The sequence below is a fragment of the Equus asinus genome, chromosome 2 (assembly GCF_041296235.1).
Source record: "Equus asinus isolate D_3611 breed Donkey chromosome 2, EquAss-T2T_v2, whole genome shotgun sequence".
NCBI lineage: Eukaryota > Metazoa > Chordata > Mammalia > Perissodactyla > Equidae > Equus > Equus asinus.
Window position 1 is genome coordinate 74618269 of NC_091791.1, and position 23518 is coordinate 74641786.

General features: G+C 43.7%; 2 protein-coding genes across 3 annotated transcripts in view; both read left to right on the forward strand.

The window, feature by feature from the left end:
- NUP133 (nucleoporin 133) overlaps window positions 1-8854 on the forward strand; it is a 50779-nt gene extending 41925 nt beyond the window's left edge. Inside the window, exons 24-26 of the mRNA XM_014860834.3 lie at window positions 580-644; window positions 1921-2009; window positions 6205-8854. Of these exons, the coding sequence (XP_014716320.1) occupies window positions 580-644; window positions 1921-2009; window positions 6205-6341 (291 nt within the window). The 3' untranslated portion in view covers window positions 6342-8854. The remainder of the gene's footprint in view (window positions 1-579; window positions 645-1920; window positions 2010-6204) is intronic.
- Window positions 8855-12978: 4124 nt separating this feature from the next.
- Window positions 12979-16094, forward strand: ACTA1 (actin alpha 1, skeletal muscle). 2 transcript variants are annotated; one of them, XM_014860832.3, is made up of 7 exons: window positions 12979-13254; window positions 14088-14228; window positions 14320-14644; window positions 14859-15020; window positions 15114-15305; window positions 15442-15623; window positions 15710-16094. In XM_014860832.3, exons 2-7 carry the CDS (start codon window positions 14100-14102, stop codon window positions 15851-15853), a joined length of 1134 nt encoding a protein of 377 aa, XP_014716318.1. In that variant the 5' UTR covers window positions 12979-13254; window positions 14088-14099; the 3' UTR covers window positions 15854-16094. The 2 variants fall into 2 exon arrangements, with proteins under 2 accessions (XP_014716318.1, XP_014716319.1); XM_014860833.3 differs by having other exon boundaries at window positions 13012-13236.
- Window positions 16095-23518: the final 7424 nt, after the last annotated feature.

Consider the following 23518-nt stretch of genomic DNA (forward strand, 5'->3'; position numbering starts at 1 on the left):
GATACATACAGCTCTTTAGGAAAGCTGTCAAGAGATTCCATTTCCTGATCATTCTCACACATTGCCAGGTGTCTTTTTCCATGTACAAATAAAAAAGGCTGCTTTTCCAAGTCCCGAGATATTTTTTCTCTTTCACTTATTGTTATTATTTGTTCTTCAATCTAATATGTTGTTTTATCAATTTACTCTTCATAGTACTCCCTGTAAGAGCTGTTTTGCCTTCTTTGAAGAAAAGATTATAATGAAACTTCTGTAGGTTAAGTAGTTAGCCCTGCAATTGAAAGCAGTTTGGTAGATTTTAAAAACACACTGTGTTGGCTTTTACATTACCTTGTTTAAAATCTTAACCATCTCAAGCTTCCTGATAAAATCACATTTTCACATAATAAACTAATTCACAGAAATTTATTAATTGGCTTACTCTTCTGAGTAGCATTAATGTCTTGAAGAAAAGCAAATTCTTTTAAATTATGAATTAAAGCAATAATATTTATGCAGAATTAGGAGTTGACAACTCAAATTTAAGCATGTATTTTTTTAACTCAGGAATTAATAAGGATTTTTTGTTTTGCTGTGAAGGAGGAAGATGTAAATATAAATGATCTAAAACTGGAAATCCTTTGCAAAGCTCTTCAGAGAGATAAGTAAGTTCTCATAGCATGAATCTAAGGTGTGGTTTTGGAAAAGGACTCTTGAGGGAGATTATGGTATCATACATAAATGGTTTTGTAACCTAATTGTACTGTAACATATATGATGAAAATTTTAATGGTTGCGTTAATAATCTTAAATTTTTTTATTCAGTAATTAAGGAATAATTTAAGGACCTAGAACCACTGGTGTAATAAAGCTGTACTTTGGATTTTAAAATTTAGACTGTCAGTTTGCACAGAAATACATATGTTCCTTATTTTCACTGGAGTCAGGCCAGTGCTGCCAAACAAGACTTGAGGCTACTTTTTTGTTGTTGTTTAAATAAAAAGTTATTACAATTTGAGGATCAATGCCCTCTTTTAAGTTATTGAGACCTCTTTTTCAGTCATCTTCTTCCTGCAGAGGAGGGTTTCCCTCATGGGAATGACAGTGGTAGGTGGTGGCAAAGAAAGACTGAGAGTGATCAGTTGGTGGGGTGGATTGTTTCCAGGAAAAGTATTTGAAAGAGTGCGTGACTTGGGTGCTAAAAGCCTTCCCTGCTTGCAATTCTCCTTTTTCCTGTGGTGTTGAGAAATTGTGGTAGAACTGTTTTTACTAAAGCATTTCTTCCTTTGATCACTCTCAGATAGTTAAAATTGTTGTTAAATCTGGTCTTGGAGGTCACCCTCTGAAGCATCTAGCTCTGCCTACTTGATTCTCCTTCCTAATCATACAAAGGTATGCTGACGTGACTGGAGTTTCTTGTCCTGGCTTCTTGTTGAAAAACTTTAAGGTATCCTGTGGGATATGTCCTTTGGTTACTACAAAGCAGTGGCTCCGTGTGTTTTTTATTCCCATGGTAGATAATCTCAACTAGATAAAGAAAACAACATTATATTAGACACTGATTGCCATGTACTTATATGAAAAACAGAATATGTTATAACATATTATAACTATTGCCTCTACTCTGAAAGATCACATTTTTGGGTCCTTACTAGATTGTTACTTATAGAATTTTTTAGGGAAAGATAGCTTACTACTTGGTGCTGACATCAAACACATGAATACCTACCTCTGTGTAGCATTTTATATCTAATATAGAGACTCTAAGTATATCTAACATTTAAAGTTCCCTTATTTAAATAAGTTGAAATAGGATCACAAAACTCAAGATTCTCCACCGCCCTACTACCATCCAGACAAAACCACGATAGCAAACAGAAGTCATTAATGTAGGATTTGTCCGTGATTTCATTTTCCCCTCATGGTGATTTTGTTTTCTAGCTGGTCCAGTTCAGATGGTAAAGATGATCCAATTGAAGTGTCTAAAGACAGTATATTTGTGAAAATCTTACAGAAACTTTTAAAAGATGGTAAGTGGTTTGTTAATATTGGAAATTACAATATTACTCCTCAGTTTTAGAAATCTTAGCATAATGGGGATTTGCAAAGGTGTCAGATGCCAGGGTGGTTTAAGATTAAGCAGTATCAAGCTCAGAGTTAGACAGATTTGTTTAAAATACAGTTATGCACCACATAATGACATTTCGGTCAATGATGGACCCCCATATACCATAGTGGTGCCATAAGATTGGTACCATATAGCCCAGGTGTGTAGTAGGCTATACCATCGTACACTCTGTGATGTTCGCACAATGATGAAATCGCCTAAGGGCACATTTCTCAGAATGTATCCCCATCGTTAAGTGACACGTGACTGTAAAGGAAGGGCTTTTTTCCTCCGTCTCCAACTGGGGGAGCATATGTCAAGGTGAAGTCTCCATCCACTTGGGTCCTGGGTGATTACAGTGGGTGAAGTCTCCATGCTGACTCAGGACAGAGAAGAAACGGACTCAAATGTTGGTTGTGACACCAAAAATCTATATGAAAAAAGTAATCATTTCCTTTAACTTCTCAGGTAACTTTTGTGAAGGTAGAGAACTTGAAATGAGGTATAAATTTTTTGGTATATCCTCTACTAAACTGGCCATACTGTGCTTAAGAGCAAATTACGAAATGTTTTTACAAATCCATTTTGGACATTAACACTCTAAAATTCATTTTTGGAGCAAAATAAAAAGAAACTAGAATGGAGTATGTTTTGTATCCAAAGCAGTGAGCAAAATTCCATTTGCTTGATCAAGATAACAAATAGGTAAAGACGCTTTTACAGATAAAATGTTTGTTCTCAGGGAGAAAGATGAATTAGAGGGTACTTACTTTCACCTCTTTTGGGAGCTTAATATATGAAGAGTATTAGATGAGAGATGAGAGATTTTGCACATTTTATACATAGAAACAAGTGTGGCTCATATTTATTATAGAATTATTAGATCGAAATATGTGATACTAAATTCAGACAATGTGCAAAATAGGCTAACCTAGTGTTTACCTATCTTTTCAAATATAAGGACACTCTCTTTAATACCAATTAGAAAAAATACAATGACAAAAAGCTATTTTAAATTCAGTAGTCCTTCTAAATGGATGTGAATTTTATTCATTATGATGAATAAAATTTGAAATTTGAAAATTTTCCATACAAATATTTGCAAGATGCGTGATTTAATCCATATAAAACATGCCCAGCCCAGTGCCCTGTACATAGTAGTCACTCAGTAAGCATTTGTTCTTTGAATGCCTAGAATTATTTTGCAGATTCATAGCTCTAACTCCTGTGTAATAGATTCTGTTCTGCAGTCCTCTATTTTAGAATCACTAGCTTAACCAAGTGAAATGAAGGGGCCCTCAGAGAAGTACTGTGGGACTAATCACACACACCAGTGCTCTGAGGTTGAAGAGACGTCAGCTCTTAGTGTTTGAGTTCCATAAGCTTTCATCTTAGAGCCTATCTGTGTTGATCTCCTAGCATTACTTTTCATATTTTTAGTCTCTTGTTTAACTAGTCAAATATAAATGCAATTCTGTGAGTAGATTACTGGGAACTTCCCTCAGAATTGACCTGGACTTTCTTTATTTATTTGTGAGGAAGATTGGCCCTGAGCTAACGTCTGTTGCCAATCTTCCTCTTTTTGTCCAAGGAAGATTGTCGCTAAGCTAACATCTGTGCCAGTCTTCCTCTGTTTTTTGTGTGGGATGCTGCCACAGCATGGCTTAATGAGCAGTGCCAGATCTGCACCTGGGATCTGAACCTGTGAACCCCAGGCTGCCAAAGCAGAGCTTGCAAACTTAACCACTATGCCACTAGGCTGGCCCCTAACCTCGACTTTTATTTATGAAAATGGATAGTTGGTGACCCCTCACTGACAATAGACTCAATGAGTGCTTTCATTTTCAAAGATGAGCAAATAACACAAAGGTTAATTAAGCCTTTTCATTGTCAAAAAATAAATATAAATTAAAATTTAAATAAGGAAGGAATATAGCAAAAGAGAATATGTTTTGCTTGAAAATACTTAAAATTCAGAAAGAGCTAAAATATATAAATTTTTCTCTTTTCTATATTTGGAATTGAAGAAATAACTGGATATGGTTGGTTTCTCTGCACTGTTGGAGAGATTCTCCACTTGAGCCTAATAGATATTAGAAAGCATTTGGACCCCAGTCTGATGCTTTCCATGAAGTTACTTCTCTTAAAAGTCCCACAGAACTGAAGTGTGGCTAATTTAGTATTTAGTGCTATTTAAATGTCTTTTCAGTTTTTGCTATTCTATGTTATAAATCAGAGATGAAAAACAGGAATGAAAAGTTATAATTTTACAACAAGAAATAAATTTTGACCAAAGGACAAAAACAAGTAGAAACTATTATATAAATATATTTTTTAAATGGTATATATATTTATTATAAAAACAAGCCAAAGACATTTATTTTTGGAACCCTTTTAATAAGGCTTTTGTGTACAATGGTAAATGTTTTTAAAGTACAGATTCTGCAGATAGAGAGATGTAGGTAGCCTCACATTGTATTTCATAGGCTTTGACAGCCTGATTTCAGCCTGTGGAATGAATTCATCCTACAGATATGTTTGAATTACCCACATGGAGCTTTCCCATTTGTTTTTACGTGTTGTTGAAGTAGGTTATACGTAACAGAATGCACATATCATGACATGGAGTTTAAAATTCTTTCTAATAAATCATCAGCATTCAATAGTTGAGAAGAGTTCTTATAAAAGTCTTGTTTTCTGACTTCTCTTAAAACGCAAAAGATTTGCCTATTCCAGAGTGAAATATTTACCTGGCAACAGTCAGCTGGAGCTGATGAGCACTGCCCGCTTTGAATGGACAGCGGCTCTGAGTTTACCAACACCCCCGGGTCACCTTGCTCACGCTCCTGCCGGACCTCTGCAAACATTCAAGTTTCTACCCCTGCTCCAAAGAACAGGAAGGATCCGTCAAAGATTAGGTCTAAACAGAAAGCATGCAGTATAAGAATAGAAGTCAAGTAAGATGTTAGGTTTCTTTTAGAGAATTGGTCTTTTAGAAATTAATGTGATATTTTCATGATTATAATACTGTTTTGCAGAGAAAGTCTTTATTAAAAGCATGTTAATTGTAGTAAATTACATATAAATATTTTGGATTTAGTCTCAACATTTATTAACCCAGATTTTTATTGTCTATCAATTAAGTACAAAGAATGGTCCTAGGCAATTTGAGGGTATTAAAAAAAAAAACCTGGAGCCAGCCCTGATGGCCCAGTGGTTAAAGTTTGGCGCTCTCACTGCTTCGGTGGCCTGGGTTTGATTCCTGGTCACAGAACCACACCACTTCTCTGTCAGTTGCCATGCTGTGGTTGCGGCTCTTGTGGAAGAACTAGAAGAACTTATAACTAGAATATACAGCTATGTACCGGGGCTGTGGGGAGGGGAAAAAGAGGAAGATTGGCAACAGATGTTAGCTGAGGGTGAATCTTCCCAGTAAACAAAACCAAACCCGCTAATTGATTTTGAGAACCTTACGGTAATATAACAAACTATAAAAAATTGTCATTAATTTAAAAATATTCTGCTAGTTTTATTTATCAAATGAGAAAATTGTACATACTTTTTTGTAACTACATAGATATCAGTTTAAACAATCCATTTAATCAGTGCTCACTGGCTTTCCAGCTCTATAGAAGACTGATGAAGAAATGATTCTTTCACCTATCTAGTTTTAGATTTAAACTTTACTACATTTTGAGATACCATAGCTAGCTTTCATGGCAGTATTTCTGCTAAACTATTTCCCAAATAGGTAAAAATATAATTGTTTAAAATACTTGTTTTCCAGTGATTAGTTGAAAACATCCGTGTTGAGGGAATGAATTAACTGTGGAGAAGAATGAAAATACTTGAGATCTTGTTAAAGACTTTAAATAGATTGGCTATTTTGACCACTAAGAGGAAAAAGCACTCAAGCAGCCTCTTCTAAGTAAAGAATGTCATGTTGTTAGACCTGCAAGTATGTTTGACAGATGGAAGGAATGTAGAACAAAGTATTTCCCAATAGCAGAGTGACATTATATTTTAAGTAGAAGCACAGCTGGTTTTATCATCAATCATCTTAATTCGTTTGAGAGTTTTATGAAAATACAAACGTCTGTCTATGTTTGTGTTTATAGGCATTCAGCTCAGTGAATATCTACCGGAAGTGAAAGACCTACTACAAGCAGATCAGCTGGGAAGCTTGAAGTCTAATCCTTATTTTGAGTTTGTTTTGAAAGCAAATTATGAATATTATGTCCAGGGACAAATGTAACTTTTTCTAAAAATGGCCATTGTTCCTGGAAATTTGTATAAGTGTGTCCTTATAAAAATTTTAGGCCTAAACATCTAGAAGTTTGTACAGTTTTATAGCATGTATTGCTGAGTTTTTTATACTTTATTTGGAGCTACTATAAAACAGCTATGTAACTATACTTTTAATTGTTAGTTGCATGATATTTTCTCTTTTCCTTTTTTCCATCTGAAATTTATCAGTTGATGTTTCTATACTTGCTGCTCTTTCTTTTTAATCTCATTCCATCCAGGGTTCTAGACTTCTTGTCCTGGTTCTGGCTACTTGTATGCACAGATCACTTCTAGGCTTCAGTTTCTTTAACTCTAAAAATAACAAAATTGTACTGGGTTGTCTCTGAAATGGCCATGACTCTGGATATTGTGCACTGAAGAGAATCTGGAGTGTTTGGTATCTATTTTGGTTAGGGCTAATGGGAAATATCTAGTAAGATAAATGTGAAATTTTGCTGACTTCTTATAGGACAAAAGACAAAGTAGAGTGGGCCTAATTCATGTGAGCTTGATAACTGATTAATTCATTGGTAAAACTTGAAACATTTCTGCATAAATAATAGAATATTAATGGAAGTATTTTAGTGAATAAAACATTTATGTGGCTTTCTAACCTATCTATAAGTTCCGTATATTAAATTTATAGTATTAGTGTTAGTTACAGTCTTTCAGTATGGGGATTCAAGCAACTTCATATATTTTCAGGGTGATTTACACTGAGTTCCAGCTTTACCACAGTCTGTCTAGCTAATATAAAGCATGCACAATGCTAGAAACCATTATAGGGTTTCTTAATATGGCATCTGATTTAACTGAAAAGTAGTAGTTCTTAAAGTTTCTTTGTCCTAACCAATGTCATCACTCAGTTTTAATCTGGCTTTAAATAAAGACCAGAGATTGGGCAGGGAGTTGCTGGCATATTCAGACTTGGCCCAGTTGAATGCTCACTAAACGACTTGCTCCAACAGCTGAAAAGGTCAGCAGTTAAATATGGTAAAGAGAGTCCTGTTCCTGTTTCACAAAGCGCAGCCGTCATGCCCTCTCCCCTCCAGGCTGTGAAGCAGCCTTTGACCGTGTTGGGGAGAACTGGTTAGTGGAGCTGTTTGCATTAATAATCAAAGGGAGGAAATGAGGAGCCTGGTCTTTTTCTGTTTGCAGCTTGTGTGTTGGGACAGCATCAGGGTCCGGGTTAGGAATATAGGGAAGGTCCAAGAGGAGTTAGGAAGAGGAGCTTGTCAGAGAGCAGGTCAGAAATCGTTGAATTCTTATGTTATGAGATGAGGCTTTGGTTTTACAGAGACGTTAACAGTTCTCACCTGTATGATCCTGGCAGGTAGTAATGTGCTCTGGGGACACAGTATTGTGCCACCCTCACATGCCGCCACTAATCTAATTATCCCTAGTATGACAGGATAGCCAATCTGATGATGCCTCTGGCCCTGCTGATTCTGTGGATGTGAAACTGCTCTCATAGTGTCATCTCGTGGTCTGGCTGAGGGGTGAGAGGTCTCGCTCTTCCAGCACTGTCTCCTAGAGGCAGTAGCTATAGCACCACAATGGGTGGGTTTTTAAAAATTATTTTAACAGTAATAGTGAAATTAAGGCCTAAGATTTTGAATAATTTTTTCTTCTGAACTTCAAAAATTTGTTCTACAACATCATCTTTATCAAAGAATTATTGATTTTTATATAAATTGAGTAATTGATAATGACAAATTATAATTGTGCTTTAAAGGCGAGACTGTTTTCTAGTGAAAGGGAAACTTTGATTGGGAAGAGGTTTTTCCACTCCTGTCTCTGAATGCTGTTCTGAAAGTTGCAGTTTGCGGCTTTCATTAAATCAAATAATCAGGTTGTGATTCTGATAATGAGTAGCAGGCCTTGTGTGTTGGAATGGCTTAAGAATTTGTGAATGTGTCAAGGATTAAGGCAGAACTTGAGATACGTATGAGACTCACTGAAATCCATAGTGAACTAAAAGACTACTGATACGCTCTGTTTTACGGTTTTCATTTTTGAAGAAAACTTTTAAAAATTGGATTGTGTTTCTTTTTTCCTTTGGGGTCTGAATCAGTTTTCCTGAAGCGTCACTCACTGAGCATATTGGGGCTGTGGAAGAATCAGGGTGTGCCCATAGTTCTCACAGGCAGCTATTCTTCTCCGGTAACTTGTGAACAGAAGGAAACCCACTCCAGGATGACGTTAGATTCACGCTCACTCTGCTGCGATCCCACACACCTGCATGTTTGGAGGCTCGTAACTACGGGAATATTGACGTAGCCCCACCCAGCTCTTCCTGGACACTGTATTCAGAGAGTACCTGAAGAGAGAATAGCTTTACATATTTCTACGTAAAATCCTCTCATTAAATACCAAAGTACAGTTTAAAAAATTCATCTTGTATAATTCTAAAATTAAAAATATACTGTAGGAAATGTGAAATGTATTTGGGAAAAAAAGTATATTGAAAAAAATAAACCATTATAATCTCACCAGCCAGACATAACTTCAGTTACCATTTTGAAATATATCTTAGAATGTTTTGGAATGTGCATACTATTATATTTTGTAACCCACTTATTTTGATGTGAGATATTGTATTTCTGTATATCTTTAATCTAGTATTTCTCAACCTTTTTTTTTTTTTTAAAGATTTTATTTTTTCCTTTTTCTCCCCAAAGCCCCCTGGTACATAGTTGTGTATTTTTAGTGTGGGTCCTTCTAGTTGTGGCATGTGGGATGCTGCCTCAGCATGGCTCAGTGAGCGGCGCCATGTCCGTGCCCAGGACTCTAACCAGCAAAACCCTGGGCCACCGCAGCAGAGCGCGCGAACTTAACCACTCGGCCACAGGGCAAGCCCCTCAACCTTTTTTTCATTATCACTCTTCCTAAGGAGACTACAGTTTTTCCTAATCACTCCACGCCCACCCCCTGTGGAAGTTTAATACCACAGACATGCTGTGTATCTTTTTATGGACTATGATCTTTGGAGGCCGCAAATCACTGTAATATCTAAGATTTTTTTCACCCCACTCTCCAAGAACCAATTTCCCACCTCTTTGAGAATGCATGTCTTCAGTGTTTTTCAAGATATAATTTTTAATGACTGCAGACACCTTACCACATGGCTGTATCATAATTTATTTAACAGCTCCTCTGTCTCACTCTTAACAATCTTAAAACATGCAGGTTAATGGTTTTGGTAGTTAGGTTTTTTGTGGGGGTTTTTTTCCGCTTTAAATAATACAAGAATAAATCTTTGTGCAAAAATCTTTGTATGCTCCAAATACATTTAAAATTACCCTGACTCTTCCTGTTGAGTTATGATGACATGTGTTTAGTGAACAGTTCTAATAATTTCTAATTTCCTCTGCTCACCTCTTCTACTACCGCAGCCCTCTCTCCTCCTCCAAACACTTAGAAGAAAGATACCGTACCATTTATTGAATTTTTCTTATGTCCCAGGTATTTGCCTAGTTTTAATCTTCAAGTCAGCCTTAAGGAGTAGGTAGTGTCCTCAGTTGAGAGTGCTCAGTCTTTCTGGAAGTGACCTGAAGGTCACATAGCCAATGAGAGTGGGCTGCATAGCCAGCTATGCTTTACTCCAAAGCGCAGGCTTTTCACTAGTTCATTATACCAGGTGTAAGAAGGTGGTAGGGGAGGAGGAGAGAGGACCAGGCCCTGAGAGATGGCCAAGGCAGAGCAAGTCTCAGAGTGAGAACATCCCCAGCACATCCAGGCCCTGCCTTCCTGGCTGCCATGGGTTGACCTGATGTTTTCAGATGCGTGGCTTGTGAGGAGAATAAGTTTGGTGTTTTCCTTTATCCACCTGGTCCCTGGAATGTGTCTGACTGAGTTTTGCCAGCCAGTCCCACTCACTATTGTTTCTGAGACTATAGATGATAGTTGCAGATGAAGCCATGACTTCATTTCAGGATGCCTTTGGCCCTTCATTGGAAAACATCCCTTGAGGATCTGTTATGTTTCCAGAACTATTCCAAGTATTGGGGAAGATTAAAGGAAGATAGAAAGCAGTCCTCCACCCTGCCCGCGCCTAGTGGAAGGACGGGTGGCCTAAGCCTCTGCCCTGCTGCCAGCTGCCCTGGGACCTGGGATGTGTTATCCAGCTCGTGGAGCCTTGGTTTTCTTATTTTTAAAACTAAAATGAATGGTGCCTATATTATTTACCTCGGGATAGTTTAAAAAGTTAATGGGAACAACATGAGTGAATATAAAATGTTTTTGCAAATTCATGTTTAAATTGATAGGAAATCAGATAGAATGCTTAGACTGAGCAAGACTGGGATATTACAGACATGTGAGGAGTTGAGGGGACAAGGCCGGAGGGAAGGGAGGTGTGAGCACGTGGGCTGACTTGTGGTGGAAGGGCCCTGTCAGAGCATCAAGAGCTGAGGCTGCACCTGAAAACTTAGAAGCAGGAGCTCTCTGTCGAGCATGCCTGACATGGCTGACCTTTACTCAGTGATGGTTCTCAAAAGGGTGCACAGGCGGTAACCCGCTTACTCAGGCGAGGCAGGCCACTGGGTGCTCCCCGAAAGTGTACATGTATGGAGGCAGCTTTTCCACCCGCTTGTGAGGTCTGTTCCCTCAGCCAATGAGAGTTCACAAGACCAGATTGGGCCTGAGCCGGCCCTGGGCCGACCCGCAGGGACTATTTAAACCAGGCCAGGTGGGCGGAGAGCAGAGGTCCGGGCCAGCCTCTCAGGGCTGGTCCCCCTGCCGTGTGCTGTACTAGCAGATCTCCATTACTATGTGAGCGTTTGGTTCAGAGCTTTCGAATGTGTATTTGACTCTAATTCTGAGCTTAGAAGGGTTGGACTGAGAAAGAGTTTTGGAAAATATTGATAACCCCATTCCCCTTTAAAAGGTCCACGTATTCTTAGGTATTCAGTGAATGATAGCACATTTTTTCCTACCTTCAAAGCCAAAATGTAAGCAATTCCCCTTATATTGTACATATAATGCATTTTCAAGGTGGCTTTTTTCTAGTGTCTCCACGACTCACTGACGCAGGGGACACAAGGTATGAGAAATGAAATGGAGTTCTGTCATTCATTCATCCATTCTCTAAAATAATAGAGCTAAAAACGAAACGACAGTAGCTTTTAATTGGCCCTTTATACTCACTACATAGGGCCCATACTAACGAAGGCCCTTGTTTTTCAAGTGACTGATCATTTTTTGGAAGGGCTGCTGTGATGTGGGCTACAGAGGAGGGTTACATCCTTAGCCCAACTGCTGCCTTCCATGACCAAATGTGAATTGCAGCTATTTTGGGAACAGTTAAGTGCATCAGAAAAATGAATGATTCCATTCTGGCTTGCACCACATCACTGATGTGACATGTGAAAGCACGTCACTGAGTTCATCACAGAAAATTTTCTCCTTGTGCCTTCTACAGCAAGGTTAGAACTGTTCTTGTCCCCCCCCACCCCGAAAAGAAAAAAGCGACACAGGCACCAACTGGATGACCTCCTCTGACCCCCATTCTGCCTTACCATAAGTAGATCCAAATCCTTCTAGAAAATTTGAAAGGCATATCCCCATCTATCAGTGGTATAAATAGAACCGCTTCAGCAGGCTCGGGTAGGTGGTGACTCCAAGGTGGACTGGGAAGCAGCCTGGCCTTGGCGAGGCATCATTCTCTAAATATAAAGATGAGTGTGCTCAGCCTTTGCGGAAGGAAAAGTTGCTACCCATCCTAGAGTGCAACGTCCTTGTCCTCGCTGGGAGGAAGGATGAGCAAGGCTTCCTCCAGTAAGAGCACCTCACCAGTTTCCACCTCCAGGTAGTGGGTTGTGTCCCAGGAGAGGAACACTCAGCCCCACGGAGGATGTGGGGGTAGGGCACTCAGCTAGGCTCATGGCAACCTGGGGTGGGTCAGTCCTGGAGGAGAACACCCCCAAAATTCACTCCATGAATCCCGGAGGGCACTGCACATCACCCAGGCAGGCCAGTCCCGGGTGCCCTGGCTTTGTGCCCTGCGCTGCCAGAGCCACCGCCTGGGCCTGTCCCCAGGAGCCCCACACCTCCTCCCTGCCGCTCCGCCCTTGCCTCCCGCCGCCAGTTGTCTGTGCCGAGACAGCTGCAGCCCTCCCCCTGCCCTGTGGCCCTCTGCTTGGTGGGGGTGGGGGCCGACTTGGGTCAGCCCTCTGGATTTGGGGAGCTCAGGGGTGGGGAGGGAGAAACGAAGATCACTGGGGTGGTGAGGAGGGTCGCCCTCATTCCCTGCCTGGGACGCCGGGTGTGACTTCTTTTCCAGTCCTCTCAGGCCTACCACTTGGGCACGGCTTCCTCCTCCCTGTGGTCGCATGTGAGGGTTTGAGGGTCTGAGTAAAGAACCGAAGGAGTGAAATATGGGAGGCACCTTCCGGAGCGCCCAGTGATCGCCGAATGGACAGGGGTGGGGTGGCCTTTCGGACAGGTGCAGCTCGGGGAGCGCAGGCGCACACGCGCACCCACAGGCACACGCGGTGACCCTCGCCCCACCCCATCCTCTCCAGCGGGCAACTGGGCCAGGTCGGGAGGGGCTAACCCGCCGGGGACACACACCATATACGGCCTGGCCCGCGTTACCTGGGCCCAGGCCAGGCCGCTCCTTCTTTGGTCAGCGCCGGGGACTCGGCGGGGGCCCAGGCCGCGAACTGGCCAGGGGAGGGGGCTCTAGTGCCCAACACCCAAATATGGCTCGAGAAGGGGAGCGACATTCCTGCGGGGCGACGCGGGGGGAGCGCCCGCGGGCTATATAAAACCTGATCGTGGAGACAAGCGGCCACCGCAGAGGACAGCGCCGAGAGAAGCCTCCCTTCCCTTCCGTGGAGACCAGGGCCTGAGAGCAGCAGGTGTAGCCACCCGCCCAGGTAGGGTGGGAGTGGGAAGGGGACAGCGAGACAGGGCACCCCCTAGGGGAGCCTAGAGAGCTCCGGGGTAGAGCCCAACCGACTCACTGGATCAGCCCCAGGCCTGTGCCCTGCGCTGCGCCTTGGTCCCCAAAGCCATATGTGCTTTAAAGAGGAGACATAGTCAGCCTTTGGAAACGTCTCCAAATTTATCACCGGCCCCTTTGGGCTGCTCTATCTGACATTTAGTATGTGCTAGGTAGATTAAAGGTTTTGCTTTAGTTGTCCCAAGGTCAATTCACTCCCAACCTGGCACCAGAGCCACACAGAAGCAAGGGCCACTACTCCCTGGGCTCAACATCAGGTGAAAGGGTGTCTCTGTTGTGAGCATGGAATGTCGTGGGGGTCTAGAATAGGTCGTTCCTACCTGGATGGGGCATCCAAGTCCTTCCCATGGGCATCCCCTTCCACCCTCACACTTGCCCAGCAAACAGATATTGCGGGCCTTAAGCCCCTAGATGAGGCCACCGAGGCGCAGAGAGGGTGGGTGCTAACATCTAGCTCTTGCAGCAGGTGTCCTGCAGCGAAGGCAGAGAGGTCTCCAAGGACAACATGCCCCTGGGTTCCCGGGGTGTAGAAATTCTCAGTGTGGTCCCCACAACCCTGTGCCCCTCTCCTCAGGGCAGCGCAGCTTTAAGCACGGACCCGGAGTCCCTTTGGCCGCTCCGCCAGCCAGATGTGCAGCGCTAGGGGCTGAGGGTATCCATAGTTCCCGGGAGAAGGAGGGAACTTGGGAAGGCGGGGCCTCCTGCGCTGACGCACCGTGCATCTCCACCGCCTTCCTGTCCTTCCAGAAACCAGACACCATGTGCGACGAAGACGAGACCACCGCCCTTGTGTGCGACAATGGCTCCGGCCTGGTGAAAGCTGGCTTCGCCGGCGATGACGCCCCTAGGGCCGTGTTCCCCTCCATCGTGGGCCGCCCTCGTCACCAGGTCAGGCTGCCTGTCCGCGGAAGTCCCCACGCAGCCCAGCCCCGCGCCACTCTGAGCCGCGGTAACGTTGCGTGGTGTCTCCACTCCGCAGGGCGTCATGGTAGGTATGGGTCAGAAAGATTCCTACGTGGGCGACGAGGCTCAGAGCAAGAGAGGTATTCTGACCCTGAAGTACCCCATTGAACATGGCATCATCACCAACTGGGACGACATGGAGAAGATCTGGCACCACACCTTCTACAACGAGCTCCGCGTGGCCCCCGAGGAACACCCCACCCTGCTCACCGAGGCCCCCCTCAACCCCAAGGCCAACCGCGAGAAGATGACCCAGATCATGTTTGAGACCTTCAACGTGCCGGCCATGTACGTGGCCATCCAGGCCGTGCTGTCCCTTTACGCCTCCGGCCGTACCACCGGTGAGTGCCTGCGGGACCACGCAGCCCAGCTCGCGGCTGCTCCCCTCCCCCGACACTTCGCCCCCAGCCTGCACCCAACACTTTCCCTCCCGCACAACCAGTACCTAGTGCGGGCCTCGCTCCCACCGGCGGGGCCGGCCTGCTGCGGCCCGCGCCAGGTCTAGGGGCGCCGGGAGGCCTCGCTCACTCGCTGCCACGTCCCCTCCCCGCGCAGGCATCGTGCTGGACTCCGGCGACGGCGTCACCCATAATGTGCCCATCTATGAGGGCTACGCCCTGCCGCACGCCATCATGCGCCTGGACCTGGCCGGCCGCGACCTCACTGACTACCTGATGAAGATCCTCACCGAGCGTGGCTACTCCTTTGTGACCACAGGTGCGCGGTGCCCCGGGCACCCTGGGCGGGCTGGCGGCGCGGGCGGCCCCCGGCCCTGAATGAGGGCTCCTCTCCTGCCCCTGCCCCCCACAGCTGAACGCGAGATCGTGCGCGACATCAAGGAGAAGCTGTGTTACGTGGCCCTGGACTTCGAGAACGAGATGGCGACGGCCGCCTCCTCCTCCTCCCTGGAGAAGAGCTACGAGCTGCCCGATGGACAGGTCATCACCATCGGCAACGAGCGCTTCCGCTGCCCGGAGACGCTCTTCCAGCCCTCCTTCATCGGTGAGACCCGCTCGCCGCCCGCCCAGGCCCCCGGACCGCGCGCGAACCCGTCCGTCCCCGCCTGTCCCCACCCGGTCCCTGGAGCCCGTCCCAACTGCTGCGCCCGCCTGCTCACGCTGCCTCCTGCGGTCCCCAGGCATGGAGTCGGCGGGCATCCATGAGACCACCTACAACAGCATCATGAAATGCGACATCGACATCAGGAAGGACCTGTACGCCAACAACGTCATGTCGGGGGGCACCACCATGTACCCAGGGATAGCCGACCGCATGCAGAAGGAGATCACGGCTCTGGCCCCCAGCACCATGAAGATCAAGGTGGGCGGCGGCCCACGCCCTACGCCCTCGAGTGGGCTCGAGGGATGCGGCCCCCCACCTGACGCTCTATCTGCACTCTCTTACAGATCATCGCCCCGCCTGAGCGCAAGTACTCAGTGTGGATCGGGGGCTCCATCCTGGCCTCCCTGTCCACCTTCCAGCAGATGTGGATCACCAAGCAGGAGTACGACGAGGCCGGCCCCTCCATCGTCCACCGCAAATGCTTCTAGACCCCACTCCGCCAACAGCGTGCGAATTCTCCTCAGGACGACAATCTGCTCAAGTTGCAGGTGGCTGATCTCGAGCCACAGCGCAGCAACTTTCTAACAACTGCCGTTGCTGCCTCCGCAAACGACACAATGTTTATAATGTGTACATACATTAACTTATTTACCTCATTTTGTTATTTTTAAACAAAGCCCTGTGGAAGGAAATGGAAAACTTGAAGCATTAAACTCAGCCATTCTGTTACGCAGCGCAAAGTTGTGTTTATTTGCTGGGGATAGGGAGCAGTGGGGACAGGGGAGGACAGACTCCATAATCCTAGGTCACTTCTCACAACACTCCGAATGCGTGCGCTCCTTACAAGACCTTAGTTAAATCTTCCCGTACTCACGGCTTCTCCCTCTGGGTCAGATGCATTTCCAAACACTGGCTAGCCCATCGCGGCCCGACTTGAGCCTCTGGTGAGGGCTGAGGCGTCCCTCTCCGTCTGCTCGGCGCCCCAGTCAGCAGCGGGCCCGGGCCAGCTGCGGGCGGGCGGCCCTGGCGCGGCGCCGGGCGGGCGCTGACCGTGGTGCTGGGGCCCGAGCGCCGCCGGCAGAGCGCGTTTCCGCTCCTCCCGCGGCGGACGTTTCCTCGCTGAATCGCTGTTTCCCACTGAATCTCGAGATCTAACTGAAAGGTTGTGTTCTGCATTTAATGAACTAGGTTTCGCTTGTAAGTAAAAACGATCACTTCTCTTCCTAATTGGGAAGGCCTTCGCTTCGTGCCAGGTGATGGTGGTATTTGAAGAAGCGCCCCTTCCAGCTTGGGCCTGGGGAGGGGCGGCGCCCACAGGTGGGAGGAGGGCTAGGAAAGGCCAAATGAGCGCCCCAGAGAGAAGGACAGCGCATGCTGGGCGGGGCGGGCACTGAGGGCGCCGGGCAAGGAAGTGTCAGCAGGGAGCGGAGCTGAGAAGACAGTGGGAGAGAGGAGGGAGCAAGGGAGAAAGATCAGCCCCTCAAAAGCTTTAAAGGCGCAAATGTATTCACAGAGTTTGAATTTCTATGGGAGAGCAGAATATCTTTTTTTAAGTAGCTTAATATTTCCTAGTCAAGATTCCAAAGAGCAGTGGTTCCTAAACAAAATAAATTCTGACTCAAAGAAGGAAGTAAGTTTATAAGGAGAATTAACAATATAGCAGTGTTACGTGCCGCATAGCGATATGTTTATTCCCTCCTTTTATGGTCTGTTGAGAAGCTTCTGAAATCTTTGAGGCCTCAAATCCATATATCAATGGAATAAATCATTCAGTAGAACGTAAGATTTTAATAAAAGTATGATACCATGTCCACTGAAAACCATCGGTTATTGCTCCACCCAAGGTGGATAACTAAAAATGGATTAAATTCTGGTCTTTCAGAGGAATTCAGGTTTTATTGATAATAATAAACATACACATGCATGTCTGAGCAAACACAGTGCACACATACACACAGTCTGAATAATTCACGTAGCCAGAAGCCTGGAAAAATGTCAGAATTACATGAGTTAGCTAACTGTCATAATAAAACATTTTTTAACCAAACTTCCAAAACACTTCATTAAGATTCAGTTAGGTATGTAAGGAGGTAATGACCCAGTTCTCCTGTGGTCATAATCAGTAAATGACTTGTGATCATTTAGAACTCACAGAAGTTCTCAATGTAATCTGGTAGCATTTCCTCACGCACTATCTTTGACATCACTCTTTTCCTGAAAATGTGCAAAAACTATGAACTGTGTGGTTTCACTGGAAATGTGCCAAATCTAAAAATTCCCTTTCCTTTTCTGACACTTCTCTAAAAAGAAACAAGCATCACACATTTTATTAGTGTTCTGTATCTTTCCTGCTTTCCTATTAGGTTGTGATTATAGGTATTTGGTAAATTGTCTTACCTATATTAATCCTGAGAGAGGATTTTTGGTGTGGTGTAATAAAGAATGAGTATTTAAAAAATTATATCTAAAACCTATACCAATATTTGTGAGGAGAGAAGTAACTATTCCCACCGCCCTCTGAGAGCATGTAGTGATGAGAAGCAAGAAGCCCCTGTGTGGCCACGGTGTGCTTGGCACTAGAGGGAATAATGTCATGGCTGATTCCCCACTGAAAAGCCATCCCAAGAGAGTCGATTTTTGGAACACTGAGAGAATTAAAAACAACACAGCACTTTCCCTACCCATTGCTTCTGATGTGTTTCCTTAGACCTGGCAGTAGATCTTGTGAGGGATTTAAATGCAGCTGTTTCCTTCTCACAGAAGATTGTTAAATTATCATCAATTTTTTTTCATACCAAATCTATATTACTAGTATCCGGTTGAAGAAAGAAGGAACAAAGGAGAAGATGAGAAGAGAGAATGTGCCAGGATTAAAAAGAGGGATTAGGGTTGAGTGAGAAAATGAAAGGATCCTGGACTGGGGTACACCCTAGGCTCTATCATTTAAAGCTTTGGAAGTTAGAATTAGACCATGGAATTTTGTGGTCCCTCCCAGATGCATTTGTCCCCTGATCTGTTACCCCAGATGTGGCAGAAGCCACAAGAGGTTAATGGAACATTTTATTGCCCACCCACTATGTGCAAGAGGTACAGAGAAGGTTGATATGGTCCCATCCTCAGGAGCTCACTGTCACAATCCCCTCCATCACCAGGTGCTTATGTCTTGACTCTGATTACCGCAGAGCCTGTTGGAGCCGCTGGCTGTGAGGGAGGCAAGGCCCACCCTGCAATGCAAACCATCATCTGATCATCTGTGGACATCATGGCTGTTTGGCAGCCTGTTCAACTACTTGCCACTATGAGGCTGGCCCTCCTCCACACAGCATTGTTTTCTGACAAAGCTGGATGAGTTACAGATGCTGGCTCTTATGGGGAAACACTTCCCTCATTGTGCTTAAGAAGGCCTGCCCCACTGCTGGCCTTGGGGACACAGAGTAGCCCTGCCTCTCACCCAATAGTGCCTCGGCCATGAGGACTAGAGGTGGAAATGGGCTCACACAACAGGCTCGCACTGCCCATGTGGGCACTTGTGTGTTCAGCCTACCTGCCTGCCTGCCTCCTTTTCCTCTCCATCTCATTTCTGTCACTTTCATTGCCTTTCTGCCTTGCACTGTCCTTTGAAAGGCATCCACTTTAACACTGTTGATATGTCATAGTCCTTTTGAGGAGTTACCACAAGCTAATGATCTGTGCCTCAAATGCAGCTCTCAAAAAGAAGCTGATAAAATCTGGCTTTGATGGCACTCCGTTAGGTAGTCATCACAGTGGAAACACAGGGTTTCTGGTCCACCTGCATTCTTGTCACCCACAGCCAGAGCCACTCTCCCAAGCAGGCCACAGGCTGCAACTTCCATAGGTGGTATGGAGTAGCAAAGGCAACTGGAGGTTAGCTAACATGAATGGGAACATGGAGCGCTTCACCAAATGGCCCAGTCACGCAGGAAGCTAGAGGGCCCATCACTGGGTGAAGGAGCCCTGCACCCTCTGATTGACCCTGTCCCCCTTTATCAGTTTCTTAATGGCTTATCTTGATATTGAGCAATTTCTGGGGGTGATGCGTGAGTGAAAGAAAAATTGTGAAAGGTGCAACGATGATGTTGGTGGTTCTCATAAGTGTCAAGATTCTTTTGCAGGATAATCACTGGGGTTTCCTAATCCTCATCAGGATGCAGAGGGCTCCTGGTCATGGGGGTTGGCCTCAGGAGCAGCAGATCTCCTATACATCATGGACAAAGGGGCAGCTGTCAGACCCTTGGATCTTTATCCAACACTATCTTCCCTAATGTCCTTCATGGTACCTGTACTCGGTGCCTGTGGCTGCTGTAAAACTGGGTGGATTAAAACAACAGGGACTTTTTTTCACAGTTCTGGAAGCTAGAAGTCTGAGTTCAAGGTGGTGGCAAGTTTGGTTTCTCCTGAGGCCTCCCTCCTTGGCTTGTAGATGGTCATCTTCTCCCTGTGCCTTCACTTCAACTTCCCTCTCTCCCTGTCTGTGTCCACATTTCCTCCTTACAGAACATCAGTCAATTTGGATTTAGGGCCCACCCTGATGACTTCATTTTAACTTAATTACCTCTTTTAAAGACCCTGTCTCCAAATACAGTCACATTCTGAGGTACTGGGGGTTCGGACTTCAACACGTGAATTTGGGGGAGGGGGATAAAACTCATTGTGTAGTAGGCAGCAGCAACGGAACCCACCGGTAACAATTCATTCTAATAGGTCGTGCATCTCTCAGGTTAATACTGTGTCTTAAGTTATATGAAGTACTTTCACATACATGAGCTCATTTAATCCTATAAATTATCTAAGACAGGGATTATCATTCCACCTTTATGAATTATAAAAGCGAGGCTTCAAGAATGACTGACTTGGGGCTGGCCCCGTGGCTGAGTGGTTAAGTTCACGCGCTCTGCTGCAGGCGGCCCAGTGTTTCGTTGGTTCGAATCCTGGGCGCGGACATGGCACTGCTCATCAAACCACACTGAGGCAGCATCCCACATGCCACAACTAGAAGAACCCGCAATGAAGAATATACAACTATGCACTGGGTGGCTTTGGGGAGAAAAAGAAAAAAAATAAAATCTTAAAAGAAGAAATGACTGACTTGCCTAAGTTTATAAATTAGTAAAAGCAGTAGAGCAAAGACTTGAACTTACAACTCTTAACTCTATTCTTTTAGTTTCAACCTTGATGTATCCTTATATTTTATACGTATTTCTTGTAATCAGCATATGGTTGAATAGTTTTTCCAGCCTGACAATTTTGTCTTTTAATTAAAACATTTGGTCTACTTATATTTACTGTAATTACTGCTATATTTGAGTTTAAATCTACCATTTTATTTTGTGCTATTAGTTCAACCTATTCAAAATCTAAAATTAATCAATACTTTTACCCTCCTTGGACAATACAAGGCCATTTGAGGACTGTCAATCCATCCATTTACTCTCCTCCTGACTTGTTACATATTTTCGTTCTATCTTTTAAAGCCCCCAGATGTTATTATTATTTGTTATGTATCAGTCACGGTTTTAACCTCCTCAAGATTTTATAATTGTTTTATACAATTTAGATTTGCTTGTATATTAACAATTTTCTTCGCCCATTTCCCCTACAGGTCCCTTCAAGGGGAATCACTTTCCTCCTGCTTGAAGCACAGTCTTCAGAATTTCCTTTTGTGAGGGTCTGTTGGTTGCAAAATCTCTCAGTTTTCGTCTGTGTATGCCTTTATTTCTCCCTGATTTTTGAAAGACGTTTTCTCTGAATATAGAATTCCTGGTTGACAGTTATTTCTTTGGGCATATCATTGGTTTGTAAACTGGCTGTGTATACAAAGGGCAAGGAGAGACTGAAGAAAGAGGCAGCCACTCTAGATGGGTAAGTGGCAGGTTCAATAAGCAAGGAAACTTACATACAAGGCTTGTCTTGGGTGGCCACAAGACAAGTAGATCTCTGTACCCACCCACCAGAATCTTAAAAGTTTATATAGAGGCCTTAATGGGATTCAGTCACGTATACTGTCCAGATGTTCTCAACACCACCTTACTCTCTCCAGGTTGAGTCCTTGGGGCAGCTTCTAGTGCAGGGAAGGCAAGTGGAACGTAGAGTCCAATCCCTTCAGAGAGCCATTGTTGTTGTTGAGAAGTTAACAGTCTGTCACTTCGAGACAATCTGCATTTCCCTCTCCCCACCTCTCAGCTATTTTATTTTTAAGATTTTCTCTTCACTTTTGATATTCTGCATTTTTTTGTGATGTATGTAATTATGGATTTCTTTTTACTTATCTCATTTTGGACTTATGACCTTTTTGAATATGTGTATTGGTGTCTTTCAATAGGTTTGGAAAATTACCAGCCTTTGTTTTTTCAAATACTGCCTTCAGTCCCATTTTTTTCTCCTCTCATTCTGAAGAACTGACAAATTCAGCTTCACCAAATTTAAAATAGCTGCTCATTAAGGGACACCATTAAGAAAATGAATAGTCAAGCCACATACTGGGAGAAAATATTTGCAAACCATATATCTGACAAAAGACTGGTATCCGGGCTATGCAAAGAACCCCCATCATTCAATAACAAGCACATTAAAATGCAGTAAAATGGGCAACATATTTTGAACAGACACTTCACAAAAGAAGATACACAAATGGCCAATAAGATAAGCACATGATCATACTCATTAGGATGGCTATTATCAAAAACAAACCAATAGAACAGAACAGCAAGTGTTGCAAGACTGTGGCAAAATTGGCACACTTGAGCATTGCTGGTGGAAATGTAAAATGGTGCAGCATCTGTGGAAAATGGTATGGCAATTCCTTGAAAAATTAAGGATAGAATTGCCATATGATCCAGCAATTCTACTTCTGGGTATACAACCCAAAGAAATAAAAGCATGGAGTCAAAGAGATATTTGCACATCTGTGTTCACAGCAACATGATTTATAATAGGCAAAAAGTGGAAGCAGTCCAAGTGTCCATTGATGGACTAATGGATAAATAAAATGTGGTATACAATGAAATATTATTTAACCTTAAAGGGGAAGGAAATTCAGAAACATATTACAACGTGGGTGAACTTTGAGGACACTCACTAAGTGAAATAAACCAGTACTCCAAAGACAAATACCGTATGATTCCACTTATGTCTCGTATAGGATACCTAGAGTAGTCAAATTCATAGAGACAGAATGTCGAAGGGTGGTTGCCGGGGGGGGGGGGGGATGGGGATTGAGGAGTTAGTGTTTAATGGGTCAGAGTTTCAGCTGGAGAAGATGAAAATATCCTGGAAATGGATGGTAGTTATGGTTGGACAACAATGGGAATGTGAATATACTTAATGCCATAGAACTATACACTTACAGATGGTTAAAATGATAAATTTTATGTTATGTATATTTTACCACAAGTAAAAAAAAGATAAGTGCATGAAAACATGCTCAATGTTTTTAGTCATCAGAGAGAGGCAAAATAAAAGAACAATCAGATACTACTATATACCTACTATCCTGGCTAAAATTAAAAAGATTGACAACACTAAATGTTAGCAAGCATGTGGAACAACTGGAACTCTCATACTTTAAGTAGGAATGTAAAATGGTACAACCACTTGGGAAACATTTGGCAGTTTTTTATAAAACTAACCATACACTTACTCAAATACCTGATAATTCTATTCCCGGGAATTTACCCATGAAGATTAAAAACACACATTCACATAAGGACTTGAACAAGAATGCTAGTAGCAGCATTATTCATAATAGTAAAAACTGGAAGCTACTCGAGTATCCATCAATAGATAAATGGGTAAACAAACTATGTGTAGCCATATAATTGAATACTATTCAGCAATAAAAAGGCACAAACTACAGATACACACAACATGGACGGATCTCAAATACATGCTGAGTGAAAGAAAATTTACGCAGAAGCATATATATTGTAATAAGCCATTTATATGATATTCTAGAACAGGCAGAACTAGTCTATGGGATAGAAAAAAACAGAACAGTGGTTATCTCTGGGGAGTAGGGTGGAGATTGAAAAGTAGTATGAGGAAACTTTTTGTGGTGATGGAAATGTTCTATATCTTGATAAAAGATTTTGTTACACAGATCAAATTCAGTGACTGCACACTTAAGTTTAGGGCAT

Excerpts from the sequence above, each read along its gene's own strand:
- ACTA1 (XM_014860832.3), top strand. The coding sequence starts at position 14,100 with ATGTGCGACGAAGACGAGACCACCGCCCTTGTGTGCGACAATGGCTCC. Across the intron at positions 14,645-14,858 it reads CGCCTCCGGCCGTACCACCG|GCATCGTGCTGGACTCCGGC; the intron begins GTGAGTGCCTGC and ends CTCCCCGCGCAG. Across the intron at positions 15,624-15,709 it reads CCAGCACCATGAAGATCAAG|ATCATCGCCCCGCCTGAGCG; the intron begins GTGGGCGGCGGC and ends ACTCTCTTACAG.